We start from the raw sequence: 22185 nt of genomic DNA on the forward strand, positions 1-22185 counted from the left end.
TGAATATATATGTGATTACTATGAACCTCCACCTGAGTCCATAAAAAGACAGAGCTCTACAGGCTGAATAGAACCTGTTTATGTTAGTTATTCTACAGATAAAAAGATTCACTAATTTCCTGGGTTATTTAAGACTGTTCACAACAATGAACATGTTTTTATTTTTAAAAAACCTATACACATGCTACACCTATTGCTATTAAAGCTTGTATTGGATATCAATATGCTATTTTGATAGAACAATCTCAAAATTTACAAATCATTAATGTAGGAAAATCTTTTCATATACATTGTTCTAAATGTATTCTTACTAATTATATAGCGGCTTCTTTAAACATACCTCATACTGTCATGACACTTTAAAAAAGACCAACTATGAATCAGAATCTTAATAAAAATCATTTGAAGGATCCAGAGGGTCCTAGAAACCTACAAGAAGAACATTATGATGGGTGGATCTGGGCCCAGGGGTCCCGCTCAAACTATGGCACCAGCCAAGGACTATACATTCAATAAAATTTGAACTCCTACCAATCTAGCCAATGAACAGGACATTCTCCACAGTTGAGTGGAGAGCAGGGATTGACTTTCACATAAACTCTGGTGCCCCATATTTGACAATGTCCCCTGGATGGGGAGGCCCACTGGCACTCAGAGGAAGGATAACAGGCTACCAAGAAGATACTTGATACCCTAGGATCATTTACAGGGGGGAGGAGGTCCCCCTCAGTCACAGATATAGGGGAGGGGAATAGGGTGAAAGTGGGAGGGAGGGAGGAATGGGAGGAAACGAGATGGGATAACAATTTAGATGTAATATGAATAAATTAATAAAAAAGGTAAAAAAATTTTTGAAAAATAATGATCTTACTCCGGATATACAGAGTCTTCTAGCACAGATTACTACCATTAATCATGCTCACATAGATTCTCTTAAAATAGAAGACCTAGCTAACTCATTGCGAACAAGACTTGCCAACTCAAATCCTAACAATTGGCTACATTGGTTAATTTCTACTGGAATCCTCATGGGAGTTGTATTTCTAATATTGCTGTGCTTTCCTTGATTTCTCAAATGATATTTATGTCTACTTCTGCAGCCAAATGAAAAATTTATAAGCTACAAAAAAAAAAAAAAAAAAAAAAAAACAATCATGACCCCTCCAATGGAGTCTATGTGACAAATACTACACAGCCTGAGACTACGACCCCTATCCAGGGTAAGGCCTCCTGAACTGGGGTTGAGGTTTGTGCCAGGAGAAACTGATTGCAGTTCTTTTCTCTCATTGTGAGTCTATTCCTATTCTTCTAACTTAACTCTGCTTCACTCCCAAATCAAGACTTTCCAGACATGACCACGTTGCTATAAGACAACCCTAACGTGGGACTGCAGCCAGGGACTCTTAAGGGCCAGAGTAGTTCTACTTCACTTCCATTTATTTAAAAAAAAAGTAAAAATTAATCATTAGTTAATAATTTGTATTATGACTTACAAAAACTAGTATGTTTCAAAAAAAATCCAGATAGTGACCCTCAGATATTAAAAAAAAAACTGAAAAAAAACTGTCTTAACACACAAATATTAAACATAAATTATGTTTATGAGAAACATTGACCCTAGACAAAAAAAACACATACATATTAATACAAAGGCAATAACATAAAAATGATAATGTCATTATGGTGTGTTCTATAACCTGTATTGTTTCATTTAAAATTGTAGTTTAAAATAGGACAATATAATGACTTTACATTCTGTACCTGTACTATGTATACTTGATTACTCACTGACTTCCATAAATCTACTCTATAAAAAATGTAACCACAATCCCCCTATTCTAAAAATGTATGTATAGAAATTTAAACTACGTACCTAAAAAACACACTCAAATACAAACAAAATTTTGAGTTACTGTTTGTCACTTCACTTTATCTCTGTCCACCCACACTTCAAAAACTCTCCTTTCCAAAGACCTATCCCCAAATAAACCAGTCCATGACACAAAGATCTAAAGGCAAGAGGGTTCTAAATAATAGTAGATTTCCCAGCATAAGGGTATATACTCTCATTACTACAACTCATACACAAACCATGTCTCTACCATTTTTTTCATGGCCACTCTCAAAGGCAGCACCTCAAACGTACATGAATTCTTCATCTTTTGTGGTCCGTATGTGTACATAAGCATCAATAACATCCGGTTCTCGGACTCTCTCACAACGAACATACTCCTTCCCAACTTCATCTCGAAATGTTCGATAAATCTTGAGACAGCGGCCAATGGCAGGCGAGTTATGGCTGGTCACTGATGTTGTGTCATCATCTCTGTGACTGTTTCCTGCTGCTGCAAGGTTAAGAAACAAACAAACAAAAATACCAATTTCCTCACATTCCCCCTACCACCAGAATGGCCACTTCTCGGGGTTGAATGGAGATATTCAACGCACCACAGAAACGAAAACCAGAGCTGTTACAAGCTACAAGAACACTCTGATTTGCTCCCCACACACTAGAGCCCAGTTTGCAGAAATGTACCCATTGATCTAACAGTTTCTCTATACTCAGTGCCTACTTTGCCTCCAGCTTGGACTCATTTGCAGCCTGCACTTACCCAAGCTCTGTCTTTGATCCTTTTCTTTTCTTGTCTGAGAATCCCCCTCACCCAGCAGCATCCGCTGGAGTTCCTTGCGCTCCTTCTCCTCCCGCTCGCGAGATATCTGAGAGCTTGTTTTCTTGTTCTGTAGCAGGTTCTCGATGTTCTTTCCCATTTCTTCAAAGTCACTGTCTTCAGCTGAGCTGCTGTCTGTGTCGGTTGATAAGACTTCAGCCGATGACAAAACCCTAGCAAGAAAGGAAAAAAGTTAAAGGCTGGGGAAATACAAGTATACAAAGAAGTAGGATTGGGTAGAAAGTTAAGTCTTTCTCCACATCCTTGCTAGCATGTGGTGTCGCTTGAATTTTTGATCAACCACTTTGGAAATCTATCTGGTGCTACCTCAGAAAACTGGGAATAGGGCTTCCTCAAGACCCCACTATTCCACTCCTTGGAATATACCCAGAAGATGCTCCAGCACACAACACAGACACATGCTGAACCATGTTCATAGCGGCCTAATTCATAATAGCGAGAACATGGAAACAGCTTAAGTGTCCCTCAGTAGAAGATTGGATAAAGAAATTGTGGTACATTTACACTATGGAATACTACTCAGCTATTAAAAACAAGGAATTTCCAAAATTTGTGTCCAATTGGATTGATCTAGAAATTATCATAATGAGTGAGTTAACCCAGAAGCAGAAAGACTCAAATGGTATAAACTCACTTATATCTGGACACTAGCCAAATGGGCATGTACCATGAAAGTCTTCACTTATCAGGAAAGTGGGACAGAGGGGAGGACAGTCTATTGGGACTTTAGGTGAGAGAAACATGGAAGAATGGGGAAATAGAAGGATACAGAGGGTCCTAGAGACCTACAAGAAGAACATTATGATGAGCGGATTTGGGCCCAAGGTCTTGCTCAAACTATGGCTCCAGCCAAGGACTACGAGCATATCTAGGGGGAGGAGGTCCTCCTTAGTCACAGTCATAGGGAGGGGAGTAAAGAGAAAGTGAGAGGGAGGGAGAAATGGGAGGATACAATGGATGGGATAACTATTGCGATGTAATATGAATGAATTAATAAAAAAAGAAAAAGCAAAAAAGATACATTTGAATAAAAAAAAAATAAAGTTAAGAAGTCAACCTTAAAAAGATACACTCAGAATGTGTATATCCACAAAGACATGAAACCCACAACAGAAAAGTATATCCACAAAGACATGAAACCCACAACAGAAAAACTATGTCTTTCTAGACATTTCACAAATTTATAAATTGCAGTAACTCATAAACTCCTGAAGATAGCTAGCACCTAAACCATATTTGTTTTTCTGGAAAGAGACTCTCACTGTTTTGCTCTCTCTCCCCTGACCACAAGTATGTCTTAAGTTGTTTTTATCCTTCCTGCCTCAGCCTCCCAAGCACTGCTCAGTTCTCCAGTAACCACCACATTACACGGCATGGATCATTTTAATAGCACAGACTATTCTTTCATAACTAAGTCACTAGAGGAAAAAATAACCCATCCCCACACTTAAAACTACTAGGCCAGCTCATCTAAGGCCACAAGAACTGTCACAGAAACCAAGAAGAGACCAAGCTTAGCAGTTTGTAACATTGAAAGTTTGTGCTAATTACTTTGAAAACAGCAGGTTCAGCAGATGTGTAGCACATGCTTAAAATCCCAAGACTCAGGAGGCAAAGGCAAGTTGACTGACAAAAGCATGAAACCAATATAAGTAACATGACAAGACCCTGTCTCAAAAAAAAAAAAAAAAACTTAAAAAAAGTTGTGCATGGTGGTACATGCCTGTAATCTAACCACTTGGCGGGTAAAAAGACAGATGATGGGTTCAGAGCTAGCTGAGCCTCCATAGTGAGTTGCAGGCCAGCCAGAATTAAACAGTGAAACCTTGACTTTAAAAACAGTATCAGATACTCTGGCAGTTTTATTACAGACAGTTCCTGATATTTCAGATACCCAACGTCACCTAGATACATTTTTTACATGGCATCCTCTTCACTATACAACATCTGGCAGAGCATGGTACAACATGAATAACTGCAGCCCAGAATTTAGGAGATAGATACAGGAGAATCATCAAACATTTGAGGCTAGCCTATCTTACATAGCAAGTTCTAGATCAGCAGGGCTACATAGTAAGACCTCATCCCATAATAGAAAAATAGTAGCTGGGAGCTGGAGTTTTGTGATAAAGTATTTGTCTTGCATGTGCAAGACCATTAGTTCAAAACAGAACATGTCCAGGAAACCTCCCCTTTCCAGCTTATACTTTCTACACTACTGAATCTACATACTTGTTCTGCAGGTCAAAGATGCGCTGACATTCTTCTTTGTAACGCTCTTGATGCTCAGCCACAGACCTTGATCCACGGGCAAATTTACTCATGGGGCCCTCTCCAGAGCGAGCCTGTTCGGTTGACATTGTGCGTACTACATCAATAACTTCCCAGCGGGACAACTTTTTAATCTGAGAAAAACACAGAACTACATATATGTAACTCAAAAGGACAAACCAGGACCATGGTTAGAAATATGGACAAGAAAAAAAAAATCCCAAATGAAGTTTAGAAAGCTTTGGTAAAGTATTTAGGATGATCTACACCACATAAAAACCCCAGATGGTTCTTTACAACACCACCTTACCCTTTTTATCTGCACACAAAGCCTGCTACTTGGACTTTCCCTCTTATATACCCACCTCTTCCTCAGGCACACCAAATTTTTGAAGAAGCTGCTTTGCATTTTTCAGAGACAGACGACGAAGGTCTGCATCTGTTCCTGTGACTATCTTTTTCACTGGCTGGGGCTCCTTATCATCCTGTCTCAAACAAAAAACAAGTGAGACTCTGAAGCTGAAATGCTAACAGTAAGCATCTATGCCCTTCTGGCCAAGAAAGCATTTCCAGGCCTTCCACTCTTCATCTCTCCTGACCAAACCTCATTCCTTCCTCTTGTGATTTCTAGAAACCCAAAGACTCTCGCCTTCTGCTGTGTTGGTTTGTTTGGAATCTTCACATAGGAGAACCCTTCACCACAGCCTGTGGGATCTGCTACTCCAGTCACCTCCAGAAGACATTTGCCCTTCATGGCAGCAATGAAAGCCCTTGTAGTATTCCAAGGAGCCGTACGAACCTGAGATAAATAAAAGGATTCTCAGGGTTGTGGAAAACATTGTTCCACGCCTAGCCACTACCCTAAAAAATGGTAGAAGAATTGCCCTGATCACTTTCATAGTTTCCTAAATTATCCAGATATCCAGTGAAATATGGCAGCTATCCAATGCTCAGCTCTCTTCTTTAATACTTAAATCATGATATTAAATAGAGAGTCAGAGTGCAACCAGGGACAGAAATATGTGGGACAATGATACTCTTCAGTCCATCATCCCTAGGACTTCAGTAGGTAGTGTTGTACCCACATTCATGATGCTCATAGTTAGGTGGACAACTGCATTTGACAGACCAATTATTCAAATGGATTCCTTATTTTTATTTTCTTACAACAAGGTCTCTAGCCCAGATGCCGGAAACTCTCTATGTATTAGAGCTTAACCTTGAATATCATCAGCCCAAAACCTTCTTTTTAAGAGCTAATGAGAAGTACTGATAAAAATGAGTGTTGAGGGCTGGAGAGATTGCTCAGTGACTTTAAAGCATTTGCTGTACAACCATAAGGACCAGGAAAACTGGATCCAAGCACCAACATAGCAATCCCCATGTCCACAAATGGCAGAGACAGAGACAGAGAGACAGAGAGAGACAACAGAGAGAGACAGAGAGAGAAGAAGAGGAAGAAGAAGGACGGGGAGGAGGAGGAGAAGGAAGAAGAAGAAGAAGAGGAGGAGGAGGAGGAGGAGGAGGAGGAGGAGGAGGAGGAGGAGAGAAGATAGTTGTACATGGTGGTACACGCCTTTAATCCAATGCAATGGAAGGCAGATCTCTGTGACCTTGAGGCCAGCCAAGTCTACAACTCAAGTGCAGGACAGCCAGGACTACAAGAGAAACCCTGTCTTAAAAAAACACCATACATACATACATACATACATACCAAAAAATGTGAGGTGTGGTGGCACATGCCTTTAATTCTAGCACTTGGGAGGCAGAGGTAGAGGCAGATGGATCTCTGTGAGTTTGAGCTCATCCTGGTCTATGAAGTCAGTCCAGGACAGCCAAGGCTAACACAGAGAGACCCTATTGCAAAAAACAGAGAGAGAGAGAGAGACCAATAAATAAAATTGGGTCTGGAGAGCTGGCTCAGAGGTTAAGGAAGCTTGCTGCTCTTCCAAGGGACTTGGTTTTTGTTCCCAATGCCCATGACAGGTAGCTTACAACCAACGTCACCTACAGAGAAATCCAGTGTCTCTGGTCTTCCATCACTTACTTTTGTGCACAAAGGGACAAACACACACACACACACACACACACACACACAAGTTTTTCTGGCCATCTGGGATACGAGGGTAGGAAAATTTAAAGTTGCAGGTCAGACTGTGTTGCAAACAAGACTCTTGTCTCAGAAAAACAGTTTGTAAACTCTTACTTCGTCATCAATCTTAATCTGGAACTCTTCTTCATGTTCTTCCTCGGGAGCAAAAAAGGATCTCTCTCCATAGCCAGCATCCTGAAAGAGGACAATTCTATGTATAAAGTCAATTGTTAAAAAAAAAACCATAAGTTTTTTTCCTGAAAAGTTTATGAATATCAAATATATAAAAAGAAAACCATATTGTACATAGAAAATGGATCCTATAATTGTTAATGAAGGTATTACTGTTGTACATCCTGGAGGTACTAGAAGATGTGCCAAGGAATTCTGATGTATTAGGGATATCGTGCAGTGGTAGAATGCTGCCACGTGGGTGATGGGAATTGAACCTGGGTCCTCTGAAAGAGCAGACAGTGCTCTTAACCACTGAGCCATCTCTACAGGCCCCACACAAAAATAGTTTTAAAGGAACTTATTTGGACATGTGGATAGCTAGGACCCATTTAAAAAGCAAACAAAATAAAGTATAGAATTTCTCTGTTGAACTCTTTCCATTTTGGCCTTTGTAGTGGTTTCGATGAAAACAGCTTCCATAGGCTCATGGGGAGTGGCACTATTGGAAGAGGTGGCCATGTTAAGAGTGTGGCCTTGTAGGGCTGGTGGTGCACACCTTTAATCCCAGCACTGGGGAGGCAGAGGCAGGCAGAACACTGGGAATTTGAGGCCAGCCTGGTCTACAAAGCGATTGCAGCATAGTCAACGCTAACACAGAGAAACACTGTCTCAAAACAACAACAACAAAAAATGTTGTAGCCTTGCTAAAGAAAGTGTGTCAGTGAGGTGGGCTTTGAGATCTTAAATGCTGAAGAAAGCACCAGTGTCACTTTCTCTTCCTGTTGCCTGTCAATCTGGACGTAGAACTTCCAGGCACCTCTCCAGCACCATGTCTGCCTGTGTGTTGCCATGCTTCTGTTAGGATGATAATGGACAAAACCCTCCGTCTTGTAAGAGGCCCATTAAATGTTTTCTTTTATAAGAGTGTCTATGATCATGTGTCTCTTCATAGCAATACAAACCCTAACTAAGACAGCCTTATAAGCGTGCATCTCTAAGCCGTATTTCTAGCTACTATCATCTCTGCCTACCTGGGAATCTGAAAAGTCCTCTCCCTGATTGTTTTACAAAAGAGATGCCACTCAAATGAATGAGCTATCATTTCTAGGCCAAGGAAAGATGACTTGAGTCCCTCACTGAGCCTCACATTGACAGTGAGCTACACTGCAGCTTTCATTAGAATCCAGACTCACAGAAAGTACCTCATCCAGTTTAAATTGTTGAGTAACTGGTAATAATGCAGTAACTGTCATCTCTACAGTACCCTCTTCTACCTCTCTGAAAAGAAACGGAGGCATAAGAAACGAGAAGAGGCTCACCTTTAGTCTCTGCTCTGCAGCTATCATGCTATAATAAGCACAGCACTGTTCTGGTGATACCATGGCTCTAATCTCCTCTTCCGTTGGTAAACGAAAATCAGACTTCAGCACCCAACAGTTCGAATCGATCCCTGGAAAAGACACAGGGAAACTGTTCTGAATCCTAAAGACCCAAAAGCAACAGTATAGTAAATAGACACTGAATCAAGAAATGCCCTGGTTATGACAAAACCACTGCTGCCAGGTTTCTTACATCTTACTTACGTAAGACAGGCAAATACTCACATGGACTTTACTAGCAACCAATCATCAACAAATTATCAAAAAAAAAAAAAAAAAAAAGCAATCACACCCTCTAGTTATAAGATTTGGTACCTTCTCACTTTGACAGCCATCAATTTCTATTCTATTAGCTATGAGTTCTTTTAAATGAAAGTTATAATTCTTTGGGACTATGAGAGCATCAAAGAAAGCAAGTAGTCACACTGATGACCTGTACGTTTGAAGTCAGCACAGAGCTTTAGCCTCTTCCGGATGCTGCTTTCTGAATGTGAAGGAAAGGCTTTCTTTATATCTTCCATCCGGATCCTCCGCGGTGTATCTTTACTCTTCCAAAAGAGGCGGTAAATAAACACCTGCCCATTAAGACAAATATATTTTATTATATAAAGGATAAAAGTCCTCACCAGGGTCCTTCCCCAACTATGCTCCTATGTGTTTTCATCTTTCTATTAGTGTGTGCATCTTGGCCCATCTCCCACACTCCCACCTCACCTGAAGAAAGTCTCGGATGTGTGTATTGGCCCTTTTGGAGTTAGGACCGGGAACTTCAAACAGGGGACACTGCTGGCCCACCACAAAAATATCCAGTAATTCTCGAATATAGTAACCCTGCCATGTTCGAATGATCAGGAGGTCACTCTCTGGCATGTTATGAAGATAAATTGGAGCACGAAAAAGGTTGTTCTCAAATGCCTAATAAAAGTGAACCACAAAGGTTATTTACAGAGAAGCTCTAGAAAATGCAGGCAACTATTGAAACAGGAAAGAATTTACTTCAATCTCTATCTTTGGTCTAAAGTTATACAATAAAATAAGCAGTCGGGTGCGGTGGCACTCGCCTTTAACCCCAGCACTCAGGAGGCAGAGTCAGGGAGATCTTGGTGAGTTCGAGGCCAGCCTAGTCTACAAAGCAAGTCAAGGACAGCCAAGGCTACACAGAGAAACTCTGTCTTGAAAAATCAAAAAAGTAAATTATTTGGAAATTCACAAACTAAATTATTCATTTCTTAAATTTTTTTACCCACTTTCTTTTAAATCCTTACAGACCAAAAGATAAAAAAAAAAAAACCTTTTTAAAAACAGAGGCAGGAATGATAATGTATGCTTGTAATTCAGGCATTCAAGAGGGTAACGCAAGATGATCAAGGCCATTCTGGGCCACACAGTTAATTCCAGGCCAGCAGGAGCTATGGCAGGAGATTGTCCATCAAAAAAAATTGAGTCAAAGTTGGGCATAGTGGTATATTCTGTAATCCCAGCCCTTGTTAAAAGACAACCAGGAGCTGGGTGCAGTTGTGCATGCCTGCAATCCCAGCATTTGGGAGGCAGACGCAGAGACAGGCAGATGTCTGTGAGTTTGAGGCCAGCCTGGTCTACAAAAGCAGTTCAGAACACCCAAGGCTACACAGAGAAACCCTGTGAAAAACAAACAAACAAAAAGGAAAGAGCCCAAAAAACATACAAAAAAAAAAGAAAGTAAGAAAAGAAAAAGAAAACCAGGGAGATTGGGATTCAAGGCCAGCCTTGACTACATAGTAAATCTGAGGCTAGCTGATTACATGAGGACCCTCCCTGCCCCCAAAAAAGAAAAAAATGGGGTTGAGAGATGGTTCAACAGGTCAAGTGCTTTTGGCACAAGTATGAGAACATGAGTCTGGATCCCCAGCACTCACATAAAAAGGGGAGCACAGAGGGATATGCCTACAATCCCAGTGGTAGAAGGGAGAGGAACAGTGGAGACAAGAAGATCCTATAAGCTTGCTAGCCTGCTAGTCTAGGCAAAACTGTGAACTCTGGGATCTATGACAGATGATGCTATCTCAAAAAGCATGGTAGCAGGCAGTGGAGGAATACAACCAACACTAACCGCCAGTTCTGGCTTCCACACATACCTCTCTCTCTCTCTCTCTCTCTCTCTCTCTCTCTCTCTCTCTCTCTCTCTCTCTGTCTCTCTGTCTCTCTGTCTCTCTCTCTCTCTCTCTCTCTCTCTCTCTCTCTCTCTCTCTCTCTCTCTCTCACACACACACACACACACACACAAATTAGCTACCCATAATCCAAGCACTTGCAAAGTAGAGGCAAGAGGATCAGGAGCTCAAGAACATCCTTGGTGGCTACATCGCAAGTTTGAAGGTATAACACAGGCTATATGAGACCTTGACTCAAAAGAAAAGAAATTATACTGTTTACAGTCAGAAGAGAACCGCCTTTGCCAGCCACTGTATGAAGTCCCACAAAGTCAAAGTTTCTGACCTTAAGTTTCCTTAGTGGCAAAATGCAGGACACTTAAAATGCCTATACTCCATAGGACTGCTATGAAGACCTTCCTAAATTACTACAGTAATGTACTCCTAACCAAAAGTGATACGCAAGAGGTGATGACAAAATAATTGAGGGGGATAAGGTCTCACAGAAGGCCAGGAAGGCCTCAAAAATAAGGTAATCCCCCTATATCGCTCAGACTGCTGACTACTAGGATTACAGGCATGCTGCCACCATAACCTGGCTTCAGAATATTTTTTATAAATCAGCTAATTTATTAAAAATAAACTAGAGCCAGGCGTGGTGGCACATGCCTTTAATCCCAGCACTCTGGAGGCAGAGGCAGGCTGATTACTGTGAGTTCCAGGACAGCCTAGTCTACAAAGCGAGTCCAACACAGCCAAGGCTACACAGTGAAATGCCTTGTACCGAAAAACCAAAAAAAAAAAAAAAAAGAAAAGAAAAACCAAACCAAAACAAACAAACATAAAAGATGAAAACAATGTAGCTAAGTATGCCAAGAAGACAGAATAAGCAGAAACACAAAAGCACAGCTGTACAGAACTATTTGAGATAGAAGTAGAAGCCAGATAGGGATCAACTATTATAAGCTTTGAATCAAAAGAAAAGTATGGGGGTCAGGGAGGAAAAAGGAAAGAAAGAAAACTACCTCCCTCACAGAAAAAGGTCCGCAGAGAAGTAGAGAGATGGCTTAGAGGTAAAAGCACTTGCTGCTCTATTTATGAGACCTGGAGGTCTAATCTCAGCGCCCCCATCCGACAGCTAACAAATACCTGTAATTTTAGGTAGATACAAGGAATTGTGCACATCCTCTTCCACTCCCACAGGTGAACTTACATGTGCACAACAAATCAACATTTTTTTTTCCAGACAGGATTTTTCTGAGTAACAGCCCTGGCTGTCCTAGAACTCACTCTGTAGACCAGGCTGGCCTCCAACTCAGAGATCCACTTGCCTCTGTCTTCCAAGTTCAGGGATTAAAGGCATGCAACAGCACTGCCACCCTCAGTACCTCCACCTCCACAACCAGGGCATATTCTCAAAACCTGTTTTATAGTAGCTCATATTTGCAATGCCAGCACTCATAAGACTGAGGACTGCCCCAAAGCTTGAACCCAGTCTAGGCTACAGAGTAAATTTCAGACCAGCTTGGGCTGTAAAGTAAGATCCTAGCTCAAAAAAGCCATACAGGGACACACAACCCCCACAGATCAAACAATTAAAAAACAAAAACAAACCTCAGTATTCTATATTTAGACTAAAGAAAAAAATCTAAAAATAATGGAATTATTTAAATGGTTTTTTTTAAACAGAAAAAAGCTTGTCTTGAACTTTAAACAATGCTAATCTTTTTTCTTTGCTGGGGTTTCGGGTTTGTATTTTTGTTTGTTTTGGTTTTTTGGTTGTTGTTGTTTTTTGTTTTTTTTTTGTTTTTTTTTTTGAGACAAAGTCTCCTCTACACCAGATTGCTTCAAATTTGCTACATAGCCAAGGATGATCTTGAATTCCTCCCGGTCCTCCTGCGCTCCATGTCTAGTGAATTATACTCACTTTTTATTTTTAATTCTTTTTTGTATTTTTTTTAAAGATTTATTTATTATGTATACAGATTTCGTTATAGATGGTTGTGAGGCAACATGTGGTTGCTGGGAATTGAACTCATGACCTTTGGAAGAGCAATCTTACCCTCTGAGCCATCTCTCCTGCCCCCTTTCTTGTATTTTTTAATGTATGTGAGTGTTTTGCCTTCATCCTTGTCTGTACTCCACATGGATGAACTACCCAAGGAGGCTAGAAGAAGGTTCAAGTCTCCTGAAACTAGAGTTACAGATGTTTGTCAGATGCCATGTAGGTGCTGGGAAATCAAACCCGGTCCTCTGAAGAGGAGCCAGTGTTCTTAGCTGCTGAGTCGTCTCTCCAGATCCTTTCCCTTTTCTGAGGTATGGTCTCACAATATAGCACGGGTGACCTGGTACTCAATATGGAGGCCAGGCTGGTCTCAAAATTTGCCTCCCAAGTATTGAGATTAACGGTGTGCACCTCCACCATCACTCCCAGGGGACTATACTGCCTCATACCTAATACACGAACCGTACCTCAGTCAACCAAAATTCTACTTTGGGGGGCAAACTTAACTCCCTCGTCGGCCAAGTTCCTTAGGAGAGAATAAAGACAGGAAAGAATTCTTCACCTGCAGTAACTGGCCAGGATGAAGCGAGCCCAGGAAAGGAGAGGTGTGGCAATAAACAGTTTCTCCATATTTGCAATCTGGGGCTCCAGGATCTTTTCCGGGTTTCTAGGAGAAACAAAGCAAACTCAGACTCACGGAATAAATTACATACATGTAATCTTCTATAAGCATGGCATTTGCTAAAAACAAGAGACACCGCTCCTTTCTCCCAAGAAACATATATGGCAAAATACATGTTCACAGGTTATTACTACAAACCTAATTGGTTATATTGATAACAAAAACTTCAGGGCCTCGAGAAACGGCTCCATGGTTAACAACACCACGTGTTGTTCTTACACAGGGCCCAGGTTTGGTTCTCAGCACTCATATAGTGCCTTACAACCATCCACACTTCCAGTTCCAGGGAATCTGACACACTCTTCTGGCCTCCTTGAGCACATACGTAGTGCACAGACATACATTTGTGCAGCAAAACACTCACACGCATACAATGAGCATTTTCTAAAAACGCTTTGCGCATGGGAAAAAACACACTCAAAAAAATTCTTTGACTATAGTCTTACCCGTTTATAGTAGTTTTTTATCTTGGTTGCCATGCCAACTTGCATCATTAATGGTCCATTTTCCTCACTGTATTCTGCAAGAATAATGTCGCCATCTTTGCCTGTGAGGTCCTGAGGGGTGCGCATGAAAAACATCTCTCCACCGCCTGAGGCTTGCCTCTCTTGTTCTCTCATCTGTCGAGAAGGAAGATAATACAGCCTATTTCCCACAGGAAGACAAACTATACACATTGGTGTATCATCCACTCTGGGGAAACACCAAAGTGTTCTTTACATGTTATTTTTTTCAATTTCATTGTGAAAACTTTCAAACTTACCACTAAAATGGAAGGAATAGAACTCTGAATATCTTTTCCCTTGCTACTTAAACACTTTGTCTAGTAATCTGTAAATTTTCTACAGATTTTAATTAACCAGTTCTCAAAGCTGTAATCCTTTGCCTTCATATGAATAAGGACATTCTTCTGAATAACCAAAATAGAACTATACCACATCTGAGAAAATAACTCCCTAATATAACCTAATATCCAGTGTAGTCTCCTAATTTGTACCCCAATTGTCTTCTAGAACTTTTCTTCTACCCAGGATTCAATTATACCTTTGCCTTCTTTTTGATGTGCTTCAGCAAAGGCTGGACCGAGTGTGGACCTGGCTGAGATAGTGCCCCGAAGGAGTACTTTTTTAGAGGTGGGCGGTGGAACTGCCGGAGTTTGATGGGTCCCATGTGCGTGGGGAAGAAGGGCTGCCTTAATTCTACAGCTGGAATCGAGTGCTAAACAGGGAACAGAAGAGTTAAAAGTAAATACTAACTCCTTCCCAGGCAACAGTTACCCCCTCCACCAAAACACAGCAGCCATTTGTACCTGGATAATATTCCCTCCAAAAGTACCTCGAAGACCCTGTTGCTTGGGATAGTAATACTCATCATTGGAGAGATTCCACGGATCTTTCACTTCTGGTTGAGACATGTTCTAATGACACATCAAACAAGCATCAGTCACAATACCCTTCCCTAATACCTCTCTGTGTTCTTCTAAATACCAAGTCCTTTTCTTTTCACAAACCTGCTGTGGCTCTTCCTTGATGAACCCTGTTTTTCCTAAGAGGATTCGGCTCCTCCTCATAGTTGATTCTTTCTTAATCTCCTTGGAAGGGAAATTAGATGTAGCTTCTTCCTTCTCGTCAGGGATCTCTGAGGATGTAACAAGAAATGACCTCAGAATTGATATCCCGAAAGGCTCCTTTTCTTCTTTTCCTCCTCTTCCTTCTTCCCACCCTCTTCTCCACCCCTCTGTGCAATCCTAAGGACTGAAATGAAGGTATCACACAGGCTGGGCAAGGACTCTACAACTGAGCTACATCTCCAGCCCTCTTGACCTCTTTTGCATTATTCTTAGATAGAATCTCACCAAGTTGTCAGAGCTGCCCTGGAACACACTCTGTAGCCGAGACAGACCTTGAACTTAGTCTCGCGGCCTTGGCCTCCCAAGTAACTGGATCTACGCATCCAGGTCCACCTAAAATTCACTGATATTTTTCAAGTTTCTAAGTAGATCTCTCACTTCACTTCCAGACTATTTTTAGTTGGTAATTTGCGCCAACTAAAACTACATGTCTGATGTCTTTGTTTGGCTGGTTGGTTTTGAGACAGTTTCTCTGTGTAGCCCTGGCTGTCCTGGAACTCACTCTGTAGACCAGGCTAGCCTTGAACTGAGGGGTCTGCCTGCCTCTGCCTCCCAAGTGCTGGGATTAAAGGTGTTCACCACCACTGCCCAGCCATGTCTGATGCTGTCTTAAAAGACACAGTTTTCAACATTTCTACACGACTTTCTCCTAAACATACCCAAACACTGGTATCTGGCAGCTACGATTGCTTTTTAAAAATCATTATCTAACAGTTCCTAGTTTTTGCATTCTCTAAAATTTTTTATCTCCTCTTGCCCTTTGACATTAATAGTAAGATGTCAATGATAACGAGCATTGGCTTCTGTCATCAACATACCCAAAATCAAGTTCTCATCATTGGGATCAAGTGTCAAGACAGAAGGCTCCAAAATCCTAGGCATGGCCTGAGCATCCCAAATGATATTGTCCTCCCAACGTCCATATACCAGATCTTCACTATCGATGGGGAAAATGGAGTACCGAGGTTTATCAGGATCCAATGTGGCTGCAAAACCTGGCCAAAACAGGAAGAGAAAACAGTTAACAAAACATTAATGCTCCTTTCAGTCATGATTCTACCAAACAGAAAAAGAACAATTAGGTACTGATAGGACTATTCAAAAGGAACCTACTAGAGATCATGTATATCTCACTTTGACAGAAACCACTGCTGACAAAATGATCATTACAGTGTTGTCTATAATAATTAAAAACTTAAAACAGCTGTCGGGCACTGCTCACGCCGGTAATCCCAGCATTGGGGATGGCAGAAGCAGGCAGATGTCTGTGAGTTTGAGGCCAGCATGGTTTACAAAGGGAGTCCAGGACAGCCAAAGGCTACAGAGAAAAACCTGTCTGAAAACACTGAAAAAAATAAAACACCCAAATCCTAAAACAGCCTACTTACTAAGGGATTAGATAAATAATTATTGCTCAGCAGGTAAGAGCACTGCACTGCTGTTCCAGAAGACCCAGGTTCAATTCCCAGTACCCACATGGTAGCTTACAAATGTAACTCCAGTTCCAGGGGATCTGACTCCCTCACACAGACACAGACACACCTTCACACAGGAGAAACTCTAATGCACAAAAATAAATAAGTCATTTAAAAAATACGGTGTGTAGTATTGATATTAAACTGTATTACCAAATAAAGCAATTATTGGTAAGTTAGGAAAACACACTTCTAGAAACATTGAGCACAAAATACGAATTCTATGCACTTGGGAGACTGCAACAAGGACTGTGAGCTTGAGGGCCTGACTGGCTACACATCAAGATCTTCTACCAAAAGTACTGTGCGAGGTGGGCGGTGGTGGCACACGCCTTTAATCCTAGCACTTGGGAAGCAGAGGCAGAGGCAGGTGGATCCCAGTGAGTTTGAGGCTAGCCTGGTCTACAAAGCAAGTCCAGGACAGCCAGGACTATAAGAGAAACCCCTGTCTCAAAAAACCAAAACAAAATTCTTTAAAGTACTATGGACTGACTTCGGTATGGTAGCACTCTCCTTTAATCCTAGAACTTGGGAAACAAAGACAGGAGGAGGCCAGCCAGGATTGCAGAGCAGAACTTCATCTCAATAAAACAAAAGAGAAACTATGCAACCTATAACGTATTTAACTAGAACTAAAGATAAAAACCTTTTCCTGCCAGGCCTGGTGGCGCACGCCTTTAATCCCAGCACTCAGGAGGCAGAGGCAGGCAGAATCGCTGTGAGGTTGAGGCCAGCGTAGTCTACAAAGCGAGTCCAGGACAGCCAAGGCTACAGAGAGAGAAACCCTGTCTCGTAAAACAAAAGCAAAATGCAAAAAGAAGAGAGAAAAAGAAAGAAAGAAAGAAAAGAAAAGAAATTACCGGGTGTGGTGGCGTACCCCTTTAATCCCCGCACTCGGGAGACAGAGGCAGGCGAATCTCTCTGGGTTTGAGGCCAGCCTGGTCTACAAAGCAAGACCAGGACAGCCAAGACTATACAGAGAAACCCTGTTTTGGGGGGAAAAAAAGAAAGAAGGAAACAAAGAAGAAATTAGCAAGACATGTAGTGGCATACATCTTTAATCCCAACACTTGGGAGGCACTGGTAGGCAGATCTCTCTAATTTTCAGGCCAACCTAGTCTACACATATAAGGTGCCAGGACAACCAGGACTAACAGTGAGAACTTGTCTCAAAAAAACAAAAAAAAAAAAAAAAAAAAAAAAAAAAAGGAAGAAAAAAATCACAGTATACATAGTGGGGTGTGGTGCCTTACACATGTAATCCCGGCACTTGTGAGGCTGAGGTAGGAAGACTGCAGCAAATCTGATGCCAACCTGGGATACAAGATAGGCAACACCCTGTCTCCAAAAACACTAGCACCAGGGCACTCACGACACAGAGTCAGATGGAGCTCTGTGAGTTCAAGGCCAGCTTGGTCTACATAGCAACCCTATCAAAAACAAAACAAAACAAAAAGACCAGTGTCAGGGAACTCACGCCAGGCATGGCAACAAACACCTGCAATCAGAGCACTTGGGAAGCTTGAATTAGGAAGGCGGTGAGTTTAAGGACAGCCCGGGCTACATAGTGAGCTCCAGGTTAGCTTCAGGTATAAAACAAGACCTTGTCTCAACACTAACCAATAAGCAAAGCTTAGCCATATACATGCAGAAAACAAAACACCTAAAAGTTATTATAAATGATAATCTTTAGAATATAAGAATTTCCCTTTTTTATATTGTTTTCATGCTGTTGAGCACAGTTTTTGTGTATTTGGGTTTGGTGTTGGTTGGTTGGTTTGTTGGTTAGTTTTTCGATACAGGGTTTCTCTGTGTAGCCACGGCTGTTCCAAGACTCACTGGCCTCAAACTCATAGAGATCAGCCTGCTTCTGCCTTCCATGTCCTGGGTGCTAGGGCAAGCATCACCACTGCCCGACTAAGCACAGTAGTTTTTATTTTAACTGGGTTGAGAAAAAAATTATACCTGTTTTTTTTTTGTAATGCCCTTATGAGGAGAAAGATTTTTAAACTCCAGATTTAAAAGCATTTCACTATCCATCAGCTGCCTACAAGACCATAACTAGGATTCCTGAGATGAAGAACTGTGTTCTAGATACTGCTAGCACAGAAACACACCTTGCTGAACATTGTAAGCCATAGCATTCCTAGTCAGACTGGAAGGAAGCCAGCCTGCCAAACTTGCACGCTGAGGTTTTATTCCTCTGTGTCTGACATCCTCCCCATCCCAGATGATATCATCTTCCCAATGCAGTTGTGTCACCATTAGGAAGTTTTCATCTGCCAGGAGATCAATGCCATTGCTTTCCTCAAGTTTCCTTAATTTCTGTACAAGTAGAAAAAATAATCAATCACTCAGTACTGGCCATGAGATATCACAAGTGGTACTTTTACAGGTTTAGTATCAAATACCTTCACTCCTAGCACCTGGGAGATTCAAAGGAAGATTTCCAAGTTTAAGGTCAGCCCCTGCAGGATACACAGTGAAACCCTATTGCTTTAAAAAGATTGATTGATTGATTGATTGATTATGTATACAGTGCTTGGGCTGCATGTATACCTGCAGGCCAGAAGAGGTCATCAGATCAGTTTAGAGATTTTTATGAGCACCATGTGGTTGCTGGGAATTGAACTCAGGACCTCTGAAGGAGCACTCAGTGCCCTTAACCTTTCCAGCCCTGAAACCCTCTTTTAAAAGCCAAATATGGGCAGTGTGTGATGGTGCAAGCCTTTGATCCCAACACTCCACAGGAACAGGCAGGCGGATCACTGTGGTTCAGAGGCCAGGACACCTAAGGCTACACAGAGAAACCCTGTCACACAAAAAAACAAAAAGCCCAAGACTAAAGATAGGGGCGGGGCTTGGGGGTGCGGGGATGGGGATGGTGAGCTGCTGATGAGATAGCTCAGTGGTTTAGAGCATTGTCTGCTCTTTTCAGAGGTCCTGAGTTCAATTCCCAGCAACCATATAGCGGCTCACAAGCATCTATAATGTGATCTAATGCCGTCGTCTGGCGTGCAAGCTTACATGCAGGCAGAGAACTGTATACATAATAAATAAGTATGCCTTTAGGAAGAAAACCAAGGTTTGGGAATGCAGCTCAGAGGTAGAGCGCTTGCCCAGCATGTGCAAAACTCTGGGATTGATCTCCAGCACAGGAAAAAAAAGTCTTATTTGCACAAATTACCTGGTAATTAAAGAGTATCTGCCTCCTCTCCAACTCCTACTTTCGAACAGCACCCATTTCAAAAGTAGAATCCTTAAAAGAGGGCCTAGCTGAAAAATGGCATGAGCTACTATGCAAATAAATCTCCTACTAAAGATTCTACCCAAGAACTTCCCAGCTGAGAAGTCTGTAAAAATGCTAGACCCCTTAGCACACTGATTCCTCTCTTTTATACCAGAGTTGTTTACCTTCATCATGTTGCAGTTTATTGTAGGTTCAAGCTCAGTCTTCCTCATTTTAAAGCCATAGTCAAACCCACTGCCATCTTCAGGGACACCAAGCATATCGTACCACAGCCGGGCAGGCCCATAACGCCACTCTGCCACTCTTTGATTAGCCTTCATCACTTTCTTTCTTTTTCTAGTTGCCTGGAAAACTTGAACTCCACAGGTGCCTTCATTGTGGTCTGTAACGGAGTCAAAGATGTAGAGGTGAGGGTTCTCCATTCCAAATGACTTAAGGCTACCCAGAATTAACAATTATAAGGTGATTCCTGAACAGGACTTTTGACTTGGGATTTAGGACATGAAAACATAGAGGTATAGCATGGCATGCTCTGTCCATGAGTCAAGTGCTTCGTATTTAGCAATGTACCACCATCTACCCTGCCCTGCCCTACCCACCAAATATTTCTGTTACAACAGAGAAGGTGAGACTACTGGATTGAACTCATAATAATTATTCACTGATGGGTAGCAAACAACTCTTAACGCTAAAGCGTCAGTTCCGACTTTGACACAAGCTAGACAGCTTTCTTCATGCCCCCTTGTGGACTTTTAATCCCACATCCACTTTGCCTACTTCATCATCAGAGAGACACTGCTCTGGAGGTGGTGTTGGAGCATAGTCATAGTTCCACAGAGATTTCTGGTTGACTTCTAATCCTTTCTGATCTTGTTTTACAAGTTCACGGTGCTTCTTTTTCCTCTTTTTCCGAGCATTCCTCCAAACAGATGGGACATGCTTCCCGGGCCCAAAAAGCCGCAAAAAGCGTAACACCTAGAACACAGAACATATTATGATGTCAGAGATTCAGTATCTGAAAACCTCTCAAGTGACCCATTGAATTGCAGAGGAAAAAATGAAGGAGTGCTAAGTTCAGACCACAAAAGCATTGTCCCTGAATAGGACAGTTTCTTCTTCCTTCCTTCCTTTCTTTCTTTTTCCCCTTTTGGTGGGTGCTGGGATTTGAACCTAGGCATCTGCATTCTATCGATGAGCTACATTCTCATCCTTAGTCTTGTTTTACGAGACACAGTTTCACTATGTAGCCTGGCCTGGAACTCTCCATGTAGAACATGCAGGCCTCATACTTAGATCTACTTGCCTCTGCCTGGGATTTAAGGATGCACTACCATCCCTGGCTAGTCTTCACTTCTTGAGACAGGGTCTCACTAAGCTTCCCAGGTTGCTCTTGAACTCACTCTGAGGCCCAGGAAGCCTTGAGCTTATTATGATCCTCCTGTCTTAGCCTCCTAGTAGCTGGGGCCAAAGGTCTACACTACTAGGTTGGATGTGGTGGTTTCAAAGAGAAGAGCCCCACACACTCATATAATCGAATGTTACATTCCCAGTTAGTACAACTGTTTGGGAAGGATTAAGGGGTATGGCCTTCTTGGAGAAGCTGTGTGACTCGGGGTGGGCTTTGTGGTTCTACAAGTCCAGGCCAGACCCAGTCTCAATATCTGCCTGTAGATCCGGACATAAGTTCTCAGCTACTGCTTAGTTACCACACACGCCACTGTGTTCTCCAACATACTGTTCATCGATAAACCCTCTGAAACTATAAGCAAGCATCCAATTAAATGCCTTCCTTTAGAAGTTGCACTGCTCATGGTGTCCCTTCATGGCAATGGAACAATTACTAAGACACTTGGTCTCCTATTTGTCCTAACAGGAAATTAATATTTTTAGCCATGGATTTGTGTGTGTGTTTGTGTGTATGTGTGTGTGTCTGTGTGTCTCTGTGTACGTGCATGCGCCAAAATGCACATGCGGAGGTCAGAGTACAAGTCCCAGGAGTTGTTTTTTCCCGACCAATTTGTATGATCCAAGGAGCAAACACAGATCATCGGGCATGCATGCAAGTGCCTCTATCCAATGAAACATCTCACCAGGCTCTAACAGGGCTTTGGTGGTGGTGGTAGTGTTTTTTTTTTTTGAGACAGATCTCATTACATGGCCTTGCTATCCTAGAACTCATTATGTAGACCAAACTGACCTAGAACTCAGAGACCCACCTGTCTCTTATCTCCCAAGTTGGAATTAGAGGCATGCACAACCACACTTGGCAACAGGACAGTTTTTAATGCAAATGTTCTAAGCCACATTCCCTTTGAATACATACAACTTCAAAAAAATGATATAATACAGCATAAAAAGTTCCTACATAAACAATCATCTGCCACTGAATGAGAAAACCATTACATCTC

At 41.8% G+C, this 22185-nt stretch overlaps 1 protein-coding gene across 1 annotated transcript in view; it reads right to left on the reverse strand.

The window, feature by feature from the left end:
- The window catches only part of LOC127184672 (transcription initiation factor TFIID subunit 1-like), a 57309-nt gene that overhangs the window by 24468 nt on the left and 10656 nt on the right, over positions 1 to 22185 (reverse strand). Inside the window, 20 exon segments of the mRNA XM_051141013.1 lie at positions 2147 to 2345; positions 2464 to 2478; positions 2664 to 2842; positions 4923 to 5095; positions 5327 to 5446; positions 5611 to 5760; positions 7168 to 7248; positions 8547 to 8677; positions 9040 to 9181; positions 9321 to 9521; positions 13303 to 13407; positions 13869 to 14042; positions 14467 to 14640; positions 14732 to 14839; positions 14933 to 15060; positions 15871 to 16047; positions 18645 to 18852; positions 19942 to 20126; positions 20129 to 20159; positions 20555 to 20752. Coding sequence (XP_050996970.1) covers positions 2147 to 2345; positions 2464 to 2478; positions 2664 to 2842; positions 4923 to 5095; positions 5327 to 5446; positions 5611 to 5760; positions 7168 to 7248; positions 8547 to 8677; positions 9040 to 9181; positions 9321 to 9521; positions 13303 to 13407; positions 13869 to 14042; positions 14467 to 14640; positions 14732 to 14839; positions 14933 to 15060; positions 15871 to 16047; positions 18645 to 18852; positions 19942 to 20126; positions 20129 to 20159; positions 20555 to 20752 — 2879 coding nt within the window.

This window comes from Acomys russatus, chromosome X (genome assembly GCF_903995435.1).
Source record: "Acomys russatus chromosome X, mAcoRus1.1, whole genome shotgun sequence".
NCBI lineage: Eukaryota > Metazoa > Chordata > Mammalia > Rodentia > Muridae > Acomys > Acomys russatus.